Source organism: Branchiostoma lanceolatum, chromosome 2 (genome assembly GCF_035083965.1).
Source record: "Branchiostoma lanceolatum isolate klBraLanc5 chromosome 2, klBraLanc5.hap2, whole genome shotgun sequence".
Lineage (NCBI taxonomy): Eukaryota > Metazoa > Chordata > Leptocardii > Amphioxiformes > Branchiostomatidae > Branchiostoma > Branchiostoma lanceolatum.
In genome coordinates, this window is record NC_089723.1 from 12,829,218 (window position 1) to 12,841,191 (window position 11,974).

The 11,974-nt window shown below is 44.1% G+C and overlaps 1 protein-coding gene across 50 annotated transcripts in view; it reads right to left on the reverse strand.

The window, feature by feature from the left end:
• Positions 1 to 1,297, reverse strand: part of LOC136427510 (neurofilament medium polypeptide-like) — a 47,253-nt gene extending 45,956 nt beyond the window's left edge. For 23 of the 50 annotated variants that reach the window (XM_066416458.1, XM_066416454.1, XM_066416460.1 and 20 more), the window contains exon 1: positions 513 to 1,292. In XM_066416458.1, the coding sequence (XP_066272555.1) occupies positions 513 to 1,060 (548 nt within the window). In that variant the 5' untranslated portion in view covers positions 1,061 to 1,292. Of the gene's footprint in view, positions 1 to 512 lie in introns of all 50 variants that reach the window. The other 27 variants (XM_066416424.1, XM_066416421.1, XM_066416420.1 and 24 more) reach the window with 6 other exon arrangements.
• Positions 1,298 to 11,974: the final 10,677 nt, after the last annotated feature.

The following is an 11,974-nucleotide window of genomic DNA, read 5'->3' on the forward strand; positions in this document are numbered from 1 at the left end:
AGTGTCGTTTTCACAAACAAAAGCCTTGACGGGCGCGAAGCAAATATTCTCTCCCGGCCCTATGCAAGTGTTTTTTTTTACAACCGTTTACACATGAAAAAGCAGCGTGAGTATTTGCTATGTTTATGCAACAGTGCTGTAGACAATCTTATTGCATAACCTAGTATGATCCTACATGGCTAACTATATGTAAGTATATTCGCTCAGTCACCCCTACATGCGTCCCCTTTCCAAGGCAAGCAATTTATACTACATTTAGGGGCGGATCGTTTTTTAAACAGGGGCGGTCAGTCAGAGGACACAGATTGATCAATGATAGAACTGATTCTGGAGTGAATTATACACGGCTTTGAAATCAAATTAAACAGCAATAAACACACTAAACATGGGAGCAAATTTGCAGGACCATCCAGTAAGAGGGGTCAAATACTTACACTTAAGGTCTCACTGAGCGCGCTTTAAAAGCTTGGGGAAATTACATTTTTAAATGAAATTAAGAAAAGAAGACTTACTTCATCTTGTAGTCTTCTGCTTGTTCCTGCCAGTTGTTCCTCTCGATTTCCAGCTGAGCCTTGTCGTTGGAGAGCTCGTCCACCAGTGCTCGGAGGTCCCGAAGCTCCTTCTCGTACAGATCCTTGATGTTGGGAGCCTCGCGGGATTCCTGGATCTTAATCTGTGCCTCCAGCTTGGAGTTGCGTTCCTGGAGGTAGCGCACCTTGTCGATGTAGGAGGCGAAACGGTCGTTCAGGTGGGACAGCTCCTGTTTCTCGTGGGCGCGGGTCATGCGAGCGTCGGAGAGGGTCTGTAGCGCACCGGCCGGCCCTCCCACTGATGCCATCACCCCTGCAGCCATGACGGCGTTGACGCGGCCGCCACCGCCGGCTGAGTAAGAAGAGCCCACGCTACGGCGTGATGTTACACCGCCGGCGCGCATACGGCCGCCACCACCGCTGAACCTGCTGGAGGAGCTGTATGAAGCCCTGCCGCCGCCGCCACCGCCGCCGCCGCCGGACGAGGACGTGATGATGGTGCGGGTCACCTTCTTGGTTTGGGTACTCATGTTGAGACTGTTGTTGCTGTTCGCTTGCTTCCAACGGAAACTCTTCTTTCAGCCGGCTACTGGGGGAGGATGGAAGCCAGGGGATGCGACTGTGGACGCACTCCTGCTCTGTGCAGCGATCTGTCTGGTCTGAAAACGGTGTCGTTATCAGCGGCTGCTCTCTCGCGCTTGCCCGGTACCGTTACGTTCGACCGTGCAGCTGAGGCCTGGAACACAAGGCACGCTGTTAAAGTTCATCCGTGTGCCCACTCCCTGTCAATCATTACGCAAGGCAAGGCACGTCATTGGTTGAACAGGACGCGCGGGGTAATGTATATGGGTACACCAGGCTTCCCATTCGTGACTAGAGCGTTATCGTAAGGGCACTGCCAAGTATCACATACTATTGCAATTTCTCATCAAACTAGAACAATCTAGCCATATTCACTTGGGAGTTTAGGGAGAGGCCTGGAGACGCAAAGACCAGTAGCGTTTGACAATGCCCCGGGTAAGGAGGCGGGGCCTAGGTAAGGTCCGCCCACTAGGATATGCTAAGAACGCTACCTTTATTCATGATTATTGATTATCGCTGGGAAAACCTTTTATGTCAGTTTTCTGACTTATGAGAACTGCATACAAAGGCAAGTTCAACTTCAGTAAGCTTGGGCGGGTGTATTAGTCATCAAAAGGCGTTCCTACTCCATTTCTAAATATTCTGTGCATGAAATGATTGTGCTATATGAAGCTTTATTGCAACCTTAGTTCATCTTGTACCCACGTTCTCGGGCAACACTTCGAAATGACTGCCCCATCAGCAATGTGAACGTCTCTACTTATCGATAATATCAGCATTTAGAAATCTCAAGAATTTTCGCTGGGCTGAACACTCCCCACAACCTTATCACTCGAGCCAAGATTCTTCCATAATTTACCAGCCATTCCCAGCTAGTAGATGTTATGTCTGAACGTGGCTGGGTTGCAAAATGGCGGAGTTTTCCTTCACATGTATGCGTGTAATATGCTGGGCTCGTTTGAAGATTCGCTGGTTTCTGCCCCCTACTTGAAGAGGCAAACTCAGGGGAGAACGTGCGAGGGAACCTCCTACCCTTCTTCGGTCATCCATGCGAGAGGGTCCCGTCTTCTCGTGGGAATAGGTCCTGAGGCGGTGCTGTAACGGCGGGAGGCCAGGGTGGGCGATCTCAAGAATCCCACCAAGCATATACTCCCAACATTGTGTTGTGACTACACGGTAGCTACAAATATATAGATAGCAAGCTTTCATTTTAATCTAACGTATTAAAATTTTACGTGCAATTTTCCCGCTTCAGTCATTTTTAGACAAAAACAGGCCTTGTAATCGTAGAATATGCTTTGAGAATATCATAATGTGTCGTACAGTTGAAGCTGACATGCCATAGTCAAAGACACAGCTTATACATCGCAATATCCCCCGCCCCTTGCACCTGTCTGTGTTCTCACGCCATGTTGATTAGTGATATTATATCATCACCACCGAAAGTATGTCTCCGCCTCCTTATTGTATGTAAACGTTACGTATCTGAACCCGGCGCGGCAGAGATGACCGGACAGGAATGAAAAACACATCCAAAATGTCGTCTGTGGCAGACGCTACAACGTTGCCATGGAGACCGTTCCCGCCCGCTGCACCTGCCAACTTCACATCGTGTTCACCTCGCTGATATAATTCAAGTCTGAGATAACATAATATCATCAGTCAAAATTGCTTCGAACTGTGTATCGTATAAACCTTATTTAGTTCATACATACATACATACATACATACATACATACATACATACATACATACATACATACATACATACATACACACAGTACATACATACTACAATTAGAGTTTAGGAGGAGGGGTTGTTCCCACCATGAGACCATGAGTGGGCCCCCAAAGTTGGCGATTTGCCCGCAATGATGTCAAACTTCCGTCGACCATTTCAGGAACTTGACCTTGTGGCATAGGTAGGGCTCCAACCCCCCATACGTGACAACCATGTGTTACCACCAGCGCACAAAAAAGGGGGGAGGCCATAACTGAGGATTTGGGACGGGTATTTAAAACGTCAGGCAGTACACGTAGGCAATGTCGAGAGCCATTGTAAGAAAAGAGTTTATTGGGAGATGGGAGCCTTGCCAATACAATATTCAGCATTTAGAGGGGAGTCTAAAACCATTTTCTCTGCATTATTCGTATTAATACATTTTCAGAACTGATTATCGTTATATAACGTGTTCAGGTTTGACTACAATATCTCTTTACTTTGGTCGTTTTCTTTTTTCTCGATTTAAGTTTCCCGAGTTATGATTTCTGTTCAAAACCCAATTTTCAGCACGGCCCCTGCGAGGTTTTGATCGATCCCAAGCTTGACCTTAAGTATTGACCAGGTAGAGATGATGGCCTCCTTGTATGACCATGCAGTTTGTCGTTGTCAAGATGCCAGCAACATTTTGAAGTCTCGGTGTGAGCATGATCATCCCATGAGCCCAATTTCAGGCCAAGTTCACCCCTGAGATGTCCAATATAAGACCCAATGAGATTGAATCGGGTGATCCGCTGGCATTTCTGCGGCACCGAGTGGTAATGACGTTCGCATGTATCATCCAAGCTCATTCGGCGGCCTGGTTATTGATGTGTACGATGCCCATTGCCAATTGAACCCCTCTCTGCACTGTGCGTGAATTTCGTATCAGTGATGCCCCCCTCCCCCTTCTAGTTGTAACGCCCACTTTCTGCTATCATCGTGTCGTTAAATACTTTGACCTTTTCACGTTTGAAACATGAACTACCAACAAACGTTGTTGACGTGTATGTGTAATTGTGTTGAGTCACTTCCTCCGCCCACTTACATTCTGTTACTGATCATATTCGAAGTTTTCGCAGCATCTGTGACTGGATTTTCAACCGAGCGACCTTTTTACGACAGTGCACTTCAAGATCGATCCGCCCTTCCCTCGTCGACAGCGAAATATTGGCCACTGAGGAAGTTCCTTGAACGACGTTGACATTGAAGAACGATTTCGGCACGCGTCCCCAAATGTTGGGGGAGAGCCGGGGACAATGCAATAACTGATTAAAATTCCACCATCACCTATATCACCTAATCCGGCCACGCCCGTAGTAATATTTTATCATAATGACGACCCACTGATCGACAAACACACAAACCCACTGCCATCTTTTTCCTTTGTGTACATGTAATCCTATACTAGCCTCCTCCACTCTACACCAGAATTTGCAAATTCGCCCACTACAATGGTCACGCCTAGTGCACTATGCTGTGATTTGTTGGCAAATCTGAACAGACGACCTCGCTGACTTCCACAAATATATATATCGCCCAAACTGAGATTAAGTTCGCTTGGGAGCTGGCGACCCAGGCCAACTTTAAAGTTCCTTTGAGAAAATATCGGTAAGAATGTCTGCGCAACTAGCATCTGCGGGCTACACTTATATTTCGTCTGTAGTCGTCTGTTGGCGTTTGCAACCTGAACAAAAAGGCAATATCAATTAATAATTCTGAATGACGGGTGGGTCGTGAATGGGGAGGGGTCTCTCTAACCGAGGAAAACGTACCAAACAAACACACCGTCAAGACCAAATGTGATGACTGTTTCTTGACATGCTTTAGTTTATTTAAGTTGCTGTTGCCCCTATCATCGATGCTTGTACAAGCCCTAGTGATGACAGCTATCACGAACAGAACGATGGGAACCGTGTCCTCAGTTCAGCATTGTATCATCTTTGGTGGTAACCTCGTCAGCAGTCTTTCCCGCGGATGTAGTCTGGGATTCATATGCACTGTAAGCTTCTATCCCGGCCTGGCCTACCATCATGTGTACCCCGGTAATTTTGCCATGGTGTCCACCCCGGTGATTTTGCCTACCAGAATTTTCTAACTGATAACGAAAGGGTTTTCCCAGGGGTGGTGGTGGAAGAGGGACCGGGGTAAATTTCTTTGGGGGTATATTAGATCTGGTGCCGAAGCGGCCGGTCCATGTGGGCCCTGGCAACAGTCTGGATTCTAGGTTACTTTGGAGGTGACCTTGGCTTGTTACTGATTTACACCATCTATTTGCTGTGGTATTTCTTAGCTTATTAAGGGGCAAGCTTCAAAACACCTGGAATGTCTAACTCAATTGCCGTCGCTAAGTCTTGGTTGGGGCCTCTCGGCACGGACGGTCCCACGAGAATTATGATCTTTTTCAAGCGCCTTTTAGTCACTCTGGCTTTTTATTAGCAGTATGACGTACGTCAACTGGGGCGAGCCAGTTTTGTCTGGAAGGTGTATCAATAATATATAGCCAGACCCGTCGCCTAGAAGGTCAACAACAAGTGCACGGCTATGTTTAATGACGGAAATGATATCTATGGGTGAAATAGTTCTGCTTGAGGTCAAGAACGCATGGGACTGACGCTAATCTTCTCCCACGTTCATATAACACCTTTGACCCGACGCTAACCCATGCTCTGCCAGCCTGCTTGATAAATATCCCCGCCCATTTCAACGAGTGCCAAATGTTACGCCATGCCAGCCATGTCAATGAAAACCATGTGGTGGGTGGGAAACCCAGGGTACGATTTCGTCGCAAACTGAGCCTGGTTTCCCCGGGGTAGGGTCCAGCGATTCCTCCGAATTCCTTCACCGGGACCTCATGAAGGAAGGGGGCGGGCCCCACGCCGAGGTGGCGTGTACCCGGAGAGCCGACCTCGCCCACATCGCGGCTTGTCGTAAAATACCGAGAGAGTGAGTCAGGTGCGGTTGCCATGGTGATCGGGCAAACATCCTCAGGCATGCTCTCCCGTTCCGAGAAAGGGTGTGCTTATTACAATCTTTTATGAGGCATTTTACAACATATTTGACCTTGTCGAAATTCTAGCGTAGTGTGTACTCGAGTCAGCCGAGTGTCATTTATAGTCGCTTTATACTCGATCTGTCGCTAAGCAATATGTTGACCTTTATGGCGACATTTTGTACACACGTTTCCTGACAAGACCGGAAGATTCTGAGAAGCCCCGACGCCCAGCTTCACTGGCCAACATGATGTGTTTATTTTGCACAATGGAAGAGTTAAATATTTCAGATTGTAGTTCAGTTATGCTAAAGTGATTTCCTGAATTCGAACCGTGCAATGATTCCGGGCCTAGCCAGGATGCCAGGCCCACAATCTCTAAAATATCTGTCGTGTACGATAGATATTTTCGATATTAGGGGTCTGGCATCCAGGCTATTTCGGCCCAGAACAAGCTGAAACATATATCCAAGTCTACCGACGGAATCTGATTGACGTATCACAGAGAACAAGCTATACGTCCATAAATCTGACCTTGCCACCCTGGCATCTGTAAGCCCTCTACGGGAGGCAAATTAATTGCTAATCACCCTGACCTTGGGCCTTGACCTTGAGTTTAAAGCGTTGGAAGAAGATAACAAGCGCTACTGACTGTTCTGTAGTCATGCCTAGCCCGACAGTGTCAATGTTTTACCTCTGCTATGGGGACATACATGTCTAGCAGAGGTAAGACATTGATGCTGACAAGGTACAGGGCAGTCCGTAGCGTTTGTAATGATGTAAATTCACTTGCCCATAGCAAAATGGTTACAGTTCCCGATCTAGCTGATGGTTCACGCTGGCTTCAAAAAGTGTATTATAAGCCCCCCCCCCCCCGTAGAGACTGCTATGGGGACTAATTTCTGTCATGGAGGCTAATGTACAATTGAATCAATAACTAGAGTTCCACGACCTCATACCTTCGCTAAATGATTTTAACCTTTATGACTGATGTATTAGGAGTGTGTCTCATCAATCATAAATCATACCAGTTGATTGTCTTAAAATATAACATGTCCAAAGTATGAGCTTATCAAATTATGAGCTTAACAAAGAAGGTTATGCTAATATCATCATCAATTATGCAAATGAGGCCCTTATTAGGCATAATTTGATTCAACGATGTTCACATTCACATAACTTCCCGATGCCACAAAAAGTATTAAATGTATGAAATTGCCATGATTTGCCAGTGTGGAATTATAGAAGTTACTCATTAAGTATGCAAATTAGGCCCATTCCAATGTACAATTTCTTGTACAATGTATTTTCTCCCTTTTAGATTTTATAGTGGTATTCATAGAATGTTTATGTATATTGATTCACTGTAAGAGTTGTATGATTGTACGTGTGTATGATTTATTCTTAACTAATGTAACTTGTATTTTTAACTAATGTATTGTATTTAATCATGTACTTTTGCAGCAAGGCTGGCCCCTTGTAATAGCAGTAGCTAGTCGGGCAGCCTTGGCTGCGGTACATTGTACGCAGCTGAACAAATAAATAAAAAATAAAAAATTTGGCCCACATTTGCATATTTTCTATCTATCAACATTCCTCTCTTCCTCAGTTACAATTTGAATAGTCATATCATGGAAAACAGTGGATTTTTGAAGTTGCCTCATTGATTATGCAAATTAGAATCTGATTTGCATAATTATCGTCCAATCATACTAAGCATCACACAAGCTATCAACATACCAAAAATCATGACCATCCATCAAGGCCATCTCGTTAAAGTATTTTCTCATTAATTATGCAAATGAGGTCTTCATTTGCATAGTTCATATCAATTAATATTTCTCTCTTCCTCAGTTACATATGGACACATGTTTCAGAGTCCTATCATGGAACTTGGCGGAAGTATAAAGTTTCCTCATTAATTATGCAAATTAGATAGTTATTTGCATAAGAAGTATCTAATCATGTACATCATCACTCAAGCTATCTACTTACCAAAAATCATAACTATCCATCTAGCCCTTCTTGAGTTATTCCCTTTCAGAGTCAGACGCAAAACCTGCTCCTGCAATTCCAACAAAAGCCGCTAGGGGGCCCAAACCCATACCACTTACTCTCTGTCCAAAGATCTATCTACCACTCAAAAATCAGTTCCATAGCATGTCCAGAACACGAGATATCAAAACAGGAAGTTCTGCTGCAGTACCGTAAGAAGCCGCTAGGGGGCCCAAAATCTAATCGTTTTCAGGTCTCATCAAAACCTACCAACATACCAAATACCAAGACAATCCATCAAGGCATTCTTGAGTTATGCTGTGCCACTACAAACATACATACAAACGCTACCCTCTGCATAACCTTCTCAGCGAAGGTAATTACATAGATGGAGTGAAATCCACTCTTATAAGATGAGACCTCTTTTTCATACATAGCCATGTACAATTTATAACAGTATTATATCGAGTATGAGAAATCACCTATTCATGATGGCCCCTTTAAATTGTGGTGGCGACTATTGAACAAACAGTCTCCATTCAGTGGAAATATGGGTCTTATACTAGCCTGGATGTCATAATTGCCATAATACTATCGTAGACATCATAGAGATTGTGGGTCTGGAATCCAGGCTACCTTAATACTGGATAATAAATGCAAGATATTGGCCTTCATAGCAGGTTCATATTATGTACAGCCAGCGTTTTGTTCCAGATATCATAATGTTTTCTGATTGTGGCCAAAGCAGGACTATTTTGCTAAAATCGGAGCCATCAGAACACGATAGCAAACAGAAAGCATACAGAATGTCACCTTTTGATAAGGGGGGCAACACCCGCGAATGTTAGTCCGACTTAAGTCGTCGAGCCTGTTATATATGGTGACTATTAAGACTCAGGGGGGCTGCTAACATGCTGCCGCGCTGTCGGGTTTCCATGTTCAAACAAGGTGACATCATTCTCCACGGTACTCAACAATACGTCCCGGCGGATGTTTCCCGTCGAGATTGAAAGGTCACTGCCAAGTGCATCCGCTGCATTCAAAGCCGCCCCTTCCTCTGTATGTTCTCACTGTTATGGATTATCGGGTCATTGATCCGCGAACATGGCGGGAAAAATAGCCGAATTTATCTGAGGGTTTTGTAATAATCGTCAGGTTGCTATCTACAGCTACATGTGTTGTAATTTGAGAAGTTGAATGTTGTTTTTGAAATGTTTATAACGTCAGTAATATGTGATCATGTCAACTTCAGAAAGTCATAGTAATCGTCTTGTATAAATTGCTGTAAGTCAACATCTTTGCTTAATCAATTAATTGTTGTTGACTTGCACTTTCATCAACGTCCCTCCTAGCTTCTGGATGCCCCAAATGTCAAACATGACCTTCGAAAATGGCGTCCTTGTTACATGTAATTCGAGGTTATGCGATAACCAAATGTGGTGCTACATTCATCACAGTAGATATGTTATCTGATGGTCGCGATATGATCACCGTTATCTTGTCAACAGTCTTGCATGCATGATATGTCACCTCTTTCATCGCGGACCGTTTTAGCAGGTAGACCGTAGACCGTAGACAGTAGACAGAAGACCGTAGACCATAGATAGTAGACCGTAGACAGAAGACCGTAGACTGGCCGTAGACCACCGTCGACCGTCGACAGTAGACCGTAGACAGTAGACCGTAGACAGTAGACCGTAGACAGTAGACCGTACACCGGTACCGTACACCGGACAGTAGACCGTAGACCGTAGGCAGAAGACCGTAGACCGTAGACCTGAGTGACCGCAGACTGAAGTAGACTGTAAAACCGATGTGACGCAGGGAAAACAAACAACGCTGTGAACAGCAAATAAGCTGAGACAGGCAATCTTTTCATTCTTTTTATTTGTTTATTTGTGTTTACCAAAACGTGCAAAAGCAAGGCAAAACAGGTGCATGCGCATCTTTACAAACTGCACTCCCACCATCAGCCATGGCGACACAGCTATGCAAAGAAGTCTCTGACCTTGAACCTGTAGGTCATTTCCTACTGGAGCTTACAAGGCCGTATGGTGTATAGGGCGGGACCCATCTCCGTTTCTTAAAGGAGTCCTAAACCCCAGAGGGGGGAGTTATTTTGGGATGGATATTTTAGGGAGTAGAAATGAATATTTTTTTAAAGTATACGATAAAGTACTCACTAGTCCCGTGCGCATCCAAATAAAAGCATTCAGTATTCTGCCAAATTCCCCAGGTGACCCTCAGCCTATGTGTTTTTACAATTTGCATGACAATGCCGGACAAAAGTTAGATTACAAAAAGAATGTCAGAGTGGTTAAGAAAAACTCGTCTTGCTATTTGTTCGTTTATATCTTATTAACCATTGGCCTTCTTATTGTGCTTAACCACCCTCATTTACGCCGAAAATATCCATGTTTAAAAATGTATGCCTACGCATAGGGAATACACTGGTAGGGTCTGCAGGGGTTTAGTGAGTTTCATATTGTTTCAAAAAACACACCTTGTGTAATTCACCACAAGCGGAATTCTGTACAAATTCGGCTGATTATGTATTGATTGATACATAATCTAAAATAACACCGCCTTCTGGAGTTTAGGACTCCTTTAAGCCACAACTGTGCATAACAGGGGGCTTAAAATGTATATGTATCATGTCATAATTTCTATATCATTATTAGAGATTATTCAAATACATGCCGTACTGAACTCATCATTTTTGAGACATTAGTACATTTACAATGTATCTTGGTATCTTTTGATATGTCTACTTATGAAAATAGTTCCATTCAAAATGTAAAATTCAATATAAGAATCAAATGTAACTTATGAATTTAGATTTGAAACTTAGAATTCAATGTCCGATTTGAATCTTTGTTGTTAAAGGAAACCAGAGCTACATTAAGGCCCGAAAATTGGTTTTTAAAAGTCAATCTATTTATCTATTTCTATATACATGATTAGATACACAACACTATCACAATGTATAGCAACGTACATGATGCAAAAAGATGACGTTGGTGCGATCTGATCACTCACTGAAAGTCGTCGCGGGTTTTTTTGTAGGCTTGCGAAACCAAGGGGATCATTGTGCAGCTCGTGTCTGCGCGGCTTTAAAATGCTCAAAGTGTGAAGTTATTACGCAAATGTGCTAAAAAGTGTTAGTAAATGTCACTAACATAAAATTTCAGCATCTTTTTATTTCCATTTCTTGGGTCCTAATATTGCTTTGGTAGCCTTTAAGGTAACTAACGGGGTTTGACGTACTGTGGGTACATCGCAGCTGTGTATTTTGAATAGCATGACGTAGACACTATAGCTAGGCACACTGAGTGAATCCAGATGGCCTCTAAAACACTTTCTCCATCGTTGCCATGGAAACAGCAGCGTAATTCCATCAGTAGTGAAAGTAAGTTCACAGAGTTCACGGGTCGTATCGAGGATTAACTGCGCCCAGAACTGGAACAGAAATTGTAAACACATGTGTTGTACACGTGTCGGTCCAGTAGCTAGAATAGTAGAAAGAACTGTCGAATTGAAGTGACCTGCAGGTCACTCACGGTCTGCTGCGCTGCAGTAAAAAAGTTTTAAAGACCATCTATATATACATAAACACGTGTGTACATTCACTGAGAGTATCTTGTTGCGTTTTTGTGTGCATTTTTTTGCTGTTATTTTGATAGAGTAGTTGCCTGGATGGGGGGGTATAGACCGGTTTGATCTAGTTTCCATTGCCAGCGGAATACGTGACCTTTCCGTAAAGGTCACCACGTAAGAACAGGACAACAACGGAGGAAGTAAAGTATTCTCCAAGCAGAGGCTTCGATCGAGAGGGGTAGTTTTGTCCGGGATTTTAACGTTCCTCTCCTCCTGAGAACGTTAAAATCCCGGACAAAACTACCCCACTCGATCGAAGCCTCTGCTTGGAGAATAGAAGTAAAGCAGTCATCCTCAATTAAGGTGAAGCATAATGCTTTTTCAAGTAACTACGGTAGTGCATTGCGGCTTCGCCACGGTTCGCGTTTTTGGCCAAGTACACCGGGTCATCCCTACTCTTCTTGATAAGTGTATTGGGTTCTTTTACGTGCAGAGGTTTGAGGCTTACGCCCGAAGCTC